This window comes from Episyrphus balteatus, chromosome 4, assembly GCF_945859705.1.
Source record: "Episyrphus balteatus chromosome 4, idEpiBalt1.1, whole genome shotgun sequence".
In the NCBI taxonomy this organism is placed as follows: domain Eukaryota; kingdom Metazoa; phylum Arthropoda; class Insecta; order Diptera; family Syrphidae; genus Episyrphus; species Episyrphus balteatus.
In genome coordinates, this window is record NC_079137.1 from 58,954,968 (window position 1) to 58,966,394 (window position 11,427).

The following is an 11,427-nucleotide window of genomic DNA, read 5'->3' on the forward strand; positions in this document are numbered from 1 at the left end:
ACTTGGATTTTTTTTTTCAATGATCTGATAGTCTTATTCATTCATAGATGATTAAAACTAGTTTGAAAATTGTCTACAAAATAATGCATAATTTTCGTTTCTGATTCAAATTTGTAAAATTAACAACTTGTTTTACAATATAAATTTGTCTTTGATGTAAGCTTATTTGAACTTTATTTCCAGTTAAAAATAAAAAGTACCTACTGAGAAGCAACACCAAAATCTATGCATTTCAAAATAAGTTTTTGTCAGTTTCGACAACTCATTGAGTGATTATAAATATTCAAAATCTGTCCATTATTGTCCATTATGCTATTAAAAAAAAAGACTTTTTTTCGCTGTCAAACTGTTTTCAATCTCTTTAATAAATAAAATTCAGAAAATTTTATATGCATTAATTAATTTTTTATTATCATTTTAATCAAAACAATGCACCAATTTTTTTTTTTTATCCTGCTGATGCAGATGCTAAGGTTGTTGTTGTTGCTGCAGTGGTTGTTGTTGTAGTTGTTGTTGTTGTAGTAGTTGCTGGTGTTCCTCTTGGTCCATCTGCTCCCGGAGCTCCATCTGCTCCTTGTGGACCCATATCTCCTGGAGGTCCCTGGAATCCCATTGGACCACGAGGTCCTCGAGCCCCTTGTACTCCTTGAGGTCCAGTTGCGCCTTGAGGTCCGTCTTTACCCTGCGCACCTTGAGGTCCAGCTGGTCCGGCAGGTCCTTGATCACCAGTTGGTCCTTTCATACCTTGACTACCAGGTGGTCCATCAGGTCCTGGCGGACCAGGTGGACCCGGAGGGCTCATTTGATATCTAATATTTTTTGATTGAATACTTAAAACATCTCCTTCTTCTTCCCCAGTTTCTTCATTTTCAATCAAATCCACGTCAGCGACAACGAGACCCAATAAGATTGCTGTTTAAGAAAAAAAAAAGTTGAAGTAAAAAAAAAAAATCTATGAAACCAAGAAAATTCGTAATTTTTATGAAAAGATTTAAAATTCTTACCAAAAATAACAAATGTGTACTTTCTCATGGCTATACACTATCTAACTTGAAATGAAGATGGGTTTTTTATTTTATAACGAATCTTATGGGAAATGCAAGGAAAAAAGACTTTTTCCATTGGGATGCATCTATTCTTTTCCATTCTTTTCTTTGAGAAAATTTCCAATCAAAATTGGGCGTCACCTCGATCTAAGGTGTGGTTAGAATTTTTTTCCCCAACAGGTATATTTTTTTGCTTTTTGATTCCAATTCTGATTTTCCAATAAAAATTTTGGTTGATTGAAAAAAATATATACATATACACAGTTTTGGTGGATTTAATAAATGCAGAAGAAAATTGTATCAAAAATTTTCTTGAAAAAAATTCGAGTACCTAATACAAAAGAATGACAAATAAGAATGGCTTCAAGGCATATTAAAAATATTGAAGTACGAGGACGAGTTTGTCCGAAAAATTTCCTAAAATTCGAACTCGAATTTAATAAATTGAAAACCTAAAAGTCAATTTGTCAAGTTGTAAAAAAAATTCTGTCGAGGTCAAAGTTTTCGAAAGCGAAATTTTCCATAAAAAATGTTTGCTTTAAAATTTATTTTCTGAAGTTTTTTCTTGAATTTTTTGATTTGTACTTTTATAATTTTTAATTTGCTACAAAGCACGATGGTATTTTTTCGTTAACATGTTCGCTGTTGACTTTGGAGACTTCATAATTTTTCGTTTCGCTTCAGCAGCGTACTAGGCTTAAAGCGTTGAGACTTTGAAGATTATGATAGCCGTGTAACAGAATCCTCTGTCGATTGAACCAAAACATTCAAAGGATATACCCTGAAATGTCATTGTGTAACTACTTTTAAATTATGTCAGGGCTCAAAACGGATTAATTGAATATAGGTTTGAGACCCCACATCCCTATAGATTTATATTGACTCAGATTCAGAGTTGACTCCCAAAAAGGTACATAATGAAAGTGTTTAGATTAGCTTTGATTAAACCTAACTAACTTTTTCTGTCCTTTTAATTTGTCGAGGAAGCCGAGTATACAAATATGTAGTTTTGTTTTAAGAATATAGGAATGTACTCTCTTTTATACCATCTTTGAAAAAAGAGATTCTATACAGATTTTGGTGAAACTAAGGTCATTGTGTCTCAAAAAATGTTGTCAATACCTACCTGAAATATATTTTTGTAACCGATTGTTCGATTGTTCTAATCATTTCATATTCGATCCAATAATTCGATTATTATTATAATTAGAATTTCAACACATAAGTGTAATGAAATAAAAAAAACAGACAACACATTTTGTATGTACCTTATGTATAATAAAAATATTATGTATTTCTTTATTTTCAAATCAGTTTACATTTCTCTTTTAATTTTATGAAAATATTAGATTACAGCTTAACCTACATCTACATTTACTAGTGGTGATTGTGTAGTAGTTGTTGTAGTTGTGGAAGAAGAGCTAGTTGTCGTTGTAGTTGGAGTTGTTGTTGTTGTTGAAGCATCCGAAGAACTAGATGTCGTTGAGGGAGTAGTAGTTGTTGTTGTTGTTGTGGTTGAAGGAGTGTTCGTTGTTGTTGTTGCTGATGTAGTCGTGGTCGATGAAGATCCTCCAATGTTCACATCCACATCAATTAAAGGTGGCGGTGTAGTTGAAGTAGTTGTAGTTGTCGTAGTGGTTGGTGTTGTTGTTGTTGTGGCTTCCGTGGTAGTAGTGGTAGTTGTTGGAGTAGTTGTTGTTGTTGTGGCTTCCGTGGTAGTTGGAGTAGTTGTTGTTGTTGCCGGTGTTGTTGTTGTTGTAGTGGTTGGTGTTGTTGTTGTTGTGGCTTCCGTCGTAGTAGTGGTGGTTGTTGGAGTAGTAGTTGTTGTTGCCGGTGTTGTTGTTGTAGTAGCGGTTGGTGTTGTTGTTGTTGTGGCTTCCGTCGTAGTAGAGGTGGTTGTTGGAGTAGTTGTTGTTGTTGCCGGTGTTGTTGTTGTAGTAGTGGTTGGTGTTGTTGTTGTTGTGGCTTCCGTGGTAGTAGTGGTTGTTGTTGTTGTTGCCGGTGTTGTTGTTGTAGTAGTGGTTGGTGTTGTTGTTGTTGTGGCTTCCGTGGTAGTAGTGGTTGTTGTTGGAGTAGTAGTTGTTGTTGCCGGTGTTGTTGTTGTAGTAGTGGTTGGTGTTGTTGTTGTGGCTTCCGTGGTAGTAGTGGTTGTTGTTGGAGTGGTAGTTGTTGTTGCCGGTGTTGTTGTTGTAGTAGTGGTTGGTGTTGTTGTTGTTGTTGTGGCTTCCGTGGTAGTAGTGGTTGTTGTTGTTGTTGCCGGTGTTGTTGTTGTAGTTGTGGTTGGTGTTGTTGTTGTTGTGGCTTCCGTGGTAGTAGTGGTGGTTGTCGGAGTAGTAGTTGTTGTTGCCGGTGTTGTTGTTGTAGTAGTGGTTGGTGTTGTTGTGGCTTCCGTGGTAGTAGTGGTGGTTGTTGGAGTAGTTGTTGTTGTTGCCGGTGTTGTTGTTGTTGTAGTGGTTGGTGTTGTTGTTGTTGTGGCTTCCGTCGTAGTAGAGGTGGTTGTTGGAGTAGTTGTTGTTGTTGCCGGTGTTGTTGTTGTAGTAGTGGTTGGTGTTGTTGTTGTTGTTGTGGCTTCCGTGGTAGTAGTGGTTGTTGTTGTTGTTGCCGGTGTTGTTGTTGTAGTAGTGGTTGGTGTTGTTGTTGTTGTGGCTTCCGTGGTAGTAGTGGTTGTTGTTGGAGTAGTTGTTGTTGTTGCCGGTGTTGTTGTTTTAGTAGTGGTTGGTGTTGTTGTTGTTGTGGCTGCCGTGGTAGTTGTTCCTCCTCCTCCAATGTCTATAGTTACATCTATTAACGGTGTTGTCGAAGTAGTTGCTGGTGTTGTTGTTGTGGCTTCTGTTGTAGTAGTGGTTGTTGTTGGAGTAGTTGTTGTTGTTGTGGCTTCCGTTGTAGTAGTGGTGGTTGTTGGAGTAGTAGTTGTTGTTGCCGGTGTTGTTGTTGTAGTAGTGGTTGGTGTTGTTGTTGTTGTGGCTTCCGTCGTAGTAGAGGTGGTTGTTGGAGTAGTTGTTGTTGTTGTCGGTGTTGTTGTTGTAGTAGTGGTTGGTGTTGTTGTTGTTGTGGCTTCCGTGGTAGTAGTGGTTGTTGTTGTTGTTGCCGGTGTTGTTGTTGTAGTAGTGGTTGGTGTTGTTGTTGTTGTGGCTTCCGTGGTAGTAGTGGTTGTTGTTGTTGTGGCTGCCGTGGTAGTTGTTCCTCCTCCTCCAATGTCTATAGTTACATCTATTAACGGTGTTGTCGAAGTAGTTGCTGGTGTTGTTGTTGTGGCTTCTGTTGTAGTAGTGGTTGTTGTTGGAGTAGTTGTTGTTGTTGTGGCTTCCGTGGTAGTAGTGGTGGTTGTTGGAGTCGTTGTTGTTGTTGCCGGTGTTGTTGTTGTAGTAGTGGTTGGTGTAGTTGTTGTTGTGGCTTCCGTCGTAGTAGAGGTGGTTGTTGGAGTAGTTGTTGTTGTTGCCGGTGTTGTTGTTGTAGTAGTGGTTGGTGTTGTTGTTGTTGTGGCTTCCGTGGTAGTAGTGGTTGTTGTTGTTGTTGCCGGTGTTGTTGTTGTTGTAGTGGTTGGTGTTGTTGTTGTTGTGGCTGCCGTGGTAGTTGTTCCTCCTCCTCCAATGTCTATAGTTACATCTATTAACGGTGTTGTCGAAGTAGTTGCTGGTGTTGTTGTTGTTGTGGCTTCTGTTGTAGTAGTGGTTGTAGTGGTTGGTGTTGTTGTGGCTTCCGTGGTAGTAGTGGTTGTTGTTGGAGTAGTTGTTGTTGTTGCCGGTGTTGTTGTAGTGGTTGGTGTTGTTGTGGCTTCCGTTGTAGTAGTGGTTGTTGTTGGAGTAGTTGTTGTTGTTGTGGCTTCCGTGGTAGAAGTGGTGGTTGTTGGAGTAGTAGTTGTTGTTGCCGGTGTTGTTGTTGTTGTAGTGGTTGGTGTTGTTGTGGCTTCCGTGGTAGTAGTGGTTGTTGTTGTTGTGGCTGCCGTGGTAGTTGTTCCTCCTCCTCCAATGTCTATAGTTACATCTATTAACGGTGTTGTCGAAGTAGTTGCTGGTGTTGTTGTTGTGGCTTCTGTTGTAGTAGTGGTTGTTGTTTTAGTAGTTGTTGTTGTTGTGGCTTCCGTGGTAGTAGTGGTGGTTGTTGGAGTAGTAGTTGTTGTTGCCGGTGTTGTTGTTGTAGTAGTGGTTGGTGTTGTTGTTGTTGTGGCTTCCGTGGTAGTAGTGGTGGTTGTTGGTGTAGTAGTTGTTGTTGCCGGTGTTGTTGTTGTTGTAGTGGTTGGTGTTGTTGTGGCTTCCGTTGTAGTAGTGGTTGTTTTTGGAGTAGTTGTTGTTGTTGTGGCTTCCGTGGTAGTAGTGGTGGTTGTTGGAGTAGTAGTTGTTGTTGCCGGTGTTGTTGTTGTAGTAGTGGTTGGTGTTGTTGTTGTTGTGGCTTCCGTCGTAGTAGAGGTGGATGTTGGAGTAGTTGTTGTTGTTGCCGGTGTTGTTGTTGTAGTAGTGGTTGGTGTTGTTGTTGTTGTGGCTTCCGTGGTAGTAGTGGTTGTTGTTGGAGTAGTTGTTGTTGTTGTCGGTGTTGTTGTTGTAGTTGTTGATGTTGTTGTAGTTGTTGCTGCCGTGGTAGTAGTGGTTGCAGTTGGAGTAGTTGTTGTTGCTTCCGGTGTTGTTGTGGCATCCGTTGTAGTAGTGGTTGTTGTGGGAGTAGTTGTTGTTGTGGCTGGTGTTGTTGTTGTTGTAGTGGTTGGTGTTGTTGTTGTTGTTGCTGCCGTGGTAGTTGTTGTTGTTGGAGTACTTGTTGTTGTTGCCGGTGTTGTTGTTGTTGCTGATGTTGTTGTTGTGGTTGGTGTTGTTGTAGCTTCTGTAGTTGTTGTTGAAGAGGTTGATGTAGTCGTGGCAGCTGCTGCAGTTGTTGGTGCGGTTGTTCTTGGTGTTGTTGTCCTTCGTCCAGGTGGTCCTGGTGGCCCAGGTGGTCCAGGTCTGCCTGGACGTCCTTTTAAGCCACTTGGTCCAAAATCACCTGGGTATCCGTTTCTACCACGTAATCCCCGAGATCCTGGTGGCCCTTGTGGTTCACGTGGGCCCCTCTCACCAGTTCTTCCTGTTGCTCCCTTCGGTCCCATATATCCAGAATTTCCTGGATCACCCTTAAATCCTTTTAGACCTCTTTGCCCTGGAAAGCCGGGCCTTCCTGGAAGTCCTCTGCGGCCCGGGGCTCCCTTACTAAAGATAATTCGTCTCATACTGTTACTTGCCATTATTTCGTTTTCACCGCTATTGCTATCAACCTTATTGCCATCGAAGTTGTTTATTTCTTCGCTTGAGTATTCTTTCCCAACAACGCATATTGACAGGATAGCTTTTAGTATTTAAAATAAATAAAAAAAAAAGAATGTTTAAAAAATAAATATTTTACAGTCATTATATAAATAAAGACAAATCTTTAAATTCTTACCAAGAAAAATCCACGTGTATCTCTTCATGTCCGTTCACTTTCTTACTTAACATTTAAATGATCAGGAAAATAAGATTTCTTTGTCATCGTTTTCTTTTTCCTTGATTTTTTGTATAATTTTCAATTTATAATCATGGAGGAGTTAACTTCAATATCTAACGAATGCATTTTATAGAAATGCACATAAAATGGAGGTGTGGCTAAAATTTATAAACTCGCTTTCTCTTGAATTGATGTTCTTAAGGCCAAGAGTTGTTGTATTTTACTGGAATATTCATTAAGGAGAATATATGAGTTCTTTAAAGAAGTTCCAAAGACCACATTTGGGTCTTAATTGTACAAAATAAAATTAAAGATATTTTCTTTTTTATAAATTAATATATTTTATTTTAACAAATCTATTTATTTCTTTAACTCAATGTTAAGCTTATAAATGGTATGCACAAGAATTTTGATTGGAAATAATGGTAAAAATTTTCAGTTAAGGTGTATGACTGTAGAAAAATAATATTCCAATTTAACCTACATTTGCATCAACATCTATTAATGATGGGTCAGGAGTTGTACTTGTTGTAGTGGTTGGTGTTGTTGTTGTTGTGGCTTCTGTAGTAGTTGTGGTTGTTGTTGGAGTTGTTGTTGTAGTAGCTTCAGTTGTAGTTGTAGTCGTTGTTGCGGGGGTTGTTGTTGTGGTAGTGGTTGGTGTTGTTGTTGTGGCTTCCGTAGTAGTAGTTGTTGTTGCCGGGGTTGTTGTTGTTGTAGTGGTTGGTGTTGTTGTTGTTGTGGCTTCCGTAGTACTAGTGGTTGTTGCAGGAGTTGTCGTTGTTGTAGTGGTTGGTGTTGTTGTTGTTGTTGTGGCTTCTGTAGTAGTAGTGGTTGTTGTTGTGGTAGCCGGGGTTGTTGTTGTTGTAGTGGTTGGTGTTGTTGTTGTTGTGGCTTCTGTAGTAGTTGTGGTTGTTGTTGGAGTTGTTGTTGTTGTAGTAGCTTCAGTTGTAGTTGTTGTTGCCGGGGTTGTTGTTGTGGTAGTGGTTGGTGTTGTTGTTGTTGTGGCTTCCGTAGTAGTAGTGGTTGTTGTTGGAGTTGTTGTTGTTGTTGCTGGGGTTGTAGTTGTTGTAGTGGTTGGCGTTGTTGTTGTTGTGGCTTCGGTAGTAGTTGTGGTTGTTGTTGGAGTTGTTGTAGTTGCTTCAGTTGTAGTTGTAGTTGTTGTTGCCGGGGTTGTTGTTGTGGTAGTGGTTGGTGTTGTTGTTGTTGTGGCTTCCGTAGTAGTAGTGGTTGTTGTTGGAGTTGTTGGAGTTGTTGTTGTTGTTGCCGGGGTTGTTGTTGTTGTAGTGGTTGGCGTTGTTGTTGTTGTGGCTTCTGTAGTAGTTGTGGTTGTTGTTGGAGTTGTTGTAGTTGCTTCAGTTGTAGTTGTAGTTGTTGTTGCCGGGGTCGTTGTTGTAGTAGTGGTTGGTGTTGTTGTTGTTGTGGCTTCCGTGGTAGTAGTGGTGGTTGTTGGAGTTGTTGTTGTTGTTGCCGGGGTTGTTGTTGTTGTAGTGGTTGGCGTTGTTGTTGTTGTGGCTTCAGTAGTAGTTGTGGTTGTTGTTGGAGTTGCTTCAGTTGTAGTTGTAGTTGTTGTTGCCGGGGTCGTTGTAGTCGTAGTGGTTGGTGTTGTTGTTGTGGCTTCCGTAGTAGTAGTTATTGTGGTTGCAGCTGTTGTTGTTGTTGTCGCTGCTGCAGTTGTGCTTGTTGTTGCTGCTGTCGTTCTTGTTCCAGGAGGTCCTGGCGGTCCAGGTGGTCCAGGTGGACCAGGACGTCCTTTTCCACCCATTGGTCCAGGTGGTCCTGCATTTCCAGGTGGACCAAATGGTCCTCTAGGACCGTCAATCCCTTGTCCCCCTCGTCGACCCATAGGCCCTTGTTTTCCCATTGGACCTCTTGGTCCAGTTACACCAGCTGATCCTCGGTCACCTCTTGGTCCTTTCATACCTTGATTACCAGGTAAACCTGGTTGGCCTGGTGGCCCCGGGGGCCCAGGTGCACCTTTAACAAAGTATATTTGTCTCAATCCGCCAGAAATCATTTCTTTGCTGTCATCATTATTGATATTGTCATTTTCTACTTCATTATTTGATATCTCTTCAGCCACTCCATATACTACCAAAATAACTTTTGGGATGAAAAAAAAAAATAAAAAAATAAAGTAATTGTATGTAAGGACAAACAAAATATATATATTTGTTTAGACCAGTAAATTCTTACCAAGAATAAAGATTGTGTACGTTTTCATGACTTTCCACTTTCTTACTTCCCATTTGAATGATCTTACGAATTTATAACCAATTTAATTAATTCTGGAAATATTTTATTTTCCATCGTATCTTTTTCTTACATTTTCTCCAGGTTTTTTTTTTTTTTTTTTTTTTTTTTTGGAAAATTTACGTCTAGAATTTGGGCGTTAACTAAAATGTTTAGGTTTGAATTTCATCATAGAGGTGTGGTTAGAATAAGAATTTCATAACGTTCAGATTTAAATCCAGCTTAATGTACCTTAGATGTATAAGAACGATATAGATGAGTTTTTTTTTTTTATTAATAAATTAATGTAAGAATTTTCATTAAGCCTCAATCGAAACAAATTGTTAAATGTAGGCAGATAACGAACCCCCGGGATTTTACAAGGAATCTTACCATAAAAAAAATTAGACTTAAAAAAATATAAAAAAGCATTTAGATATCGTACATTTCTTATGGAACATTATAAATTGTAACTTTAATTTTTTTTTCTTGAACAAATAATGTCTGACAACTACTCTGAATAAAAAAAGAGATTCTTATATCGAAAATATCCGTTTTAGGTATTTTGAAAAAAAAAGTTTTTACAAAGTCACAATTCTACCTAATTTTACAAGGGAAAAAACCTATTTTTACCAAATTTCAAATTTAAGAGCGAAAAAATACACAATTTGTTGAAGTTTTTTAAGAAAAGAGTTATTTTAATTTTTTTCGTTTAAAAGGTGTTTCCTGGCAGCTTTATTTTTTTTCATTTTTAATGTGAAATGTGGAAATGTTTTAGAAATTAACCTACATCCACTTCAGCTAGTGGGTCAGGAGTTGTTGTTGTCGTCGTGGTAGTGGTTGTTGTTGGAGTTGTTGTTGTTGTTGTAGCTTCTGTAGTCGTAGTGGTTGTGGTTGCAGGAGTTGTTGTTGTTGTAGCTTCTGTAGTCGTAGTGGTTGTGGTTGCAGGAGTTGTTGTTGTTGTAGTGGTTGGTGTTGTTGTTGTTGTTTCTTCAGTTGTTGTTGTTGTGGTTGCAGGGGTTGTTGTTGTCGTAGTGGTTGGTGTTGTAGTTGTGGTTGCAGGAGTTGTTGTTGTTGTAGTGGTTGGTGTTGTAGTTGTTGTTGTAGCTGCAGTTGTAGTTGTGGTAGTTGTTGTTGGAGCTGCTGTTGTTGTTGTGGTTGTTGTTGTTGTTCCTGGGGTCCCTGGTGGTCCGGGTGGGCCTGGTGGTCCAGGTGGCCCCTGTGGTCCTTGTGGCCCTGGTGGTCCTGCATCTCCTGGTCGACCATTTAGACCCCTAGGACCTGTAATCCCTTCTGGTCCAGTTTCACCCATTGTTCCAGGCTTTCCAGGTGGGCCTGTTTGTCCAACAGGGCCGTCGCTTCCTTGATCGCCACTAGGCCCTTTCAAACCTTGATTGCCTGGTATACCTGGCGGACCTGGTGGTCCCGGGGGCCCATCTGGTCCTTGAACGAAGAACATTTGTCTCAATCCGCCATAAGGCATTTCTTCGCTATCATCATTATTGAAATCATCATATTCTACTTCATTCTTTGATATCTCTTCACAGAAACCATACACTAACAAGATTACTTTTATGGAAGAAAGTAAAAAAAAAATTGTGTTTTAGTACAAAAAAAAATTTATATATTTTCAGTATATTCTTACCAAGGAAATAGATTGTGCTGTACCTTTTCATGGCTATCTTCTTTCTTACTTCACAATTCAATGGTCTTTCGAATTTATAACCAATTTAATTAATTCTGGAAAAGTTTTTTATTTTCCATTTTTTTTTCTTCTTTTTCTTACATTTTCTTCTGTTTCCTTTTTTTTAAGTTGTTCATTTATAATTTTTGGGCGTTAACTAGGTTTTGGATTTCATAAAACAACTCATGGAGGTGTGGTTAAAATATGAAAATTAATATTCTCTTAAAAAGATAATTTTTTTAAGGTAGAAGAACAATATTATAGAGTGTAAAAAATAATGTAAAGAATTGCTTTAAATAAGTAATTATAGTACAATTATGGTTAAGTGAAGACTCAAAATGGATCGTAATAAAATGCAGCGGTATATATTATAAAAAAGCTAAAAAAATTAATTTAAATTAATTGAACTAAAATTAAGCATTTCTCATTGTATGTCAATTTTTTTGTATGCAAAAGTATACAAAAAAAATTATACCTTCAATAAGCCTTTCTTTAAATGAATTAAACCATAACAAAAGCCTATATGATTTGTAGGAACTTTAAAAATCATTTCTTGAAATCACACATTTTTCATGATAAAGCGAAAAATATTAATTTTTATTTCATTTAACATCATACTTTCAATATTTTAATATGACAACCTGTAATGAATTTTATATCATCTGAAAGCTTATTATTTTAGCTCTCAATATTTACTTCAATCATGTTTGTACGACATCTAGAAAGAATTTTTTAATGCAATCAATTTTCATCAAAAAATTAAAAAAAAAACAATCTTTTTTTTCATCTCGATTTGGTCAATGTTTTTATTTGACTAATAATAAATTGTACATCATTGAAAAGCTAATCATTTCACCTTTAAAAACTTTATAAAGTAGTGAAAGAAAATTAAATCTGTTTTTATAATTAATTAAACACCGTTTTAAATGATCTTTTACACAAAAGTATGAATGCATTTCTTGTATAAAAACTAATTTTTGAAAAAAAAATTTCGAAAATGGTAAGTTTAGAAAAAATAAT

At 37.9% G+C, this 11,427-nt stretch overlaps 3 protein-coding genes across 3 annotated transcripts; all 3 read right to left on the bottom strand.

Annotated features, from left to right (window-relative positions):
* Positions 1 to 445: 445 nt before the first annotated feature.
* Positions 446 to 1,097, bottom strand: LOC129918682 (complement C1q and tumor necrosis factor-related protein 9-like). The gene is made up of 2 exons (XM_055999364.1): positions 1,005 to 1,097; positions 446 to 912 (listed from the first exon to the last, which is right to left on the bottom strand). The coding sequence occupies exons 1-2, from the start codon at positions 1,030 to 1,032 to the stop codon at positions 449 to 451; spliced, it is 492 nt and encodes a 163-aa protein (XP_055855339.1). The 5' UTR covers positions 1,033 to 1,097; the 3' UTR covers positions 446 to 448.
* Positions 1,098 to 2,403: 1,306 nt separating this feature from the next.
* On the bottom strand, positions 2,404 to 8,740 carry LOC129919287 (AF4/FMR2 family member lilli-like). The gene is made up of 8 exons (XM_056000142.1): positions 8,734 to 8,740; positions 8,161 to 8,594; positions 7,010 to 8,108; positions 5,824 to 6,356; positions 5,507 to 5,780; positions 4,612 to 5,435; positions 4,265 to 4,439; positions 2,404 to 2,753 (listed from the first exon to the last, which is right to left on the bottom strand). Exons 1-8 carry the CDS (start codon positions 8,738 to 8,740, stop codon positions 2,404 to 2,406), a joined length of 3,696 nt encoding a protein of 1,231 aa, XP_055856117.1.
* A 784-nt stretch (positions 8,741 to 9,524) lies between these two features.
* On the bottom strand, positions 9,525 to 10,399 carry LOC129919289 (collagen alpha-1(V) chain-like). The gene is made up of 3 exons (XM_056000145.1): positions 10,369 to 10,399; positions 9,739 to 10,292; positions 9,525 to 9,644 (listed from the first exon to the last, which is right to left on the bottom strand). The coding sequence occupies exons 1-3, from the start codon at positions 10,397 to 10,399 to the stop codon at positions 9,525 to 9,527; spliced, it is 705 nt and encodes a 234-aa protein (XP_055856120.1).
* Positions 10,400 to 11,427: the final 1,028 nt, after the last annotated feature.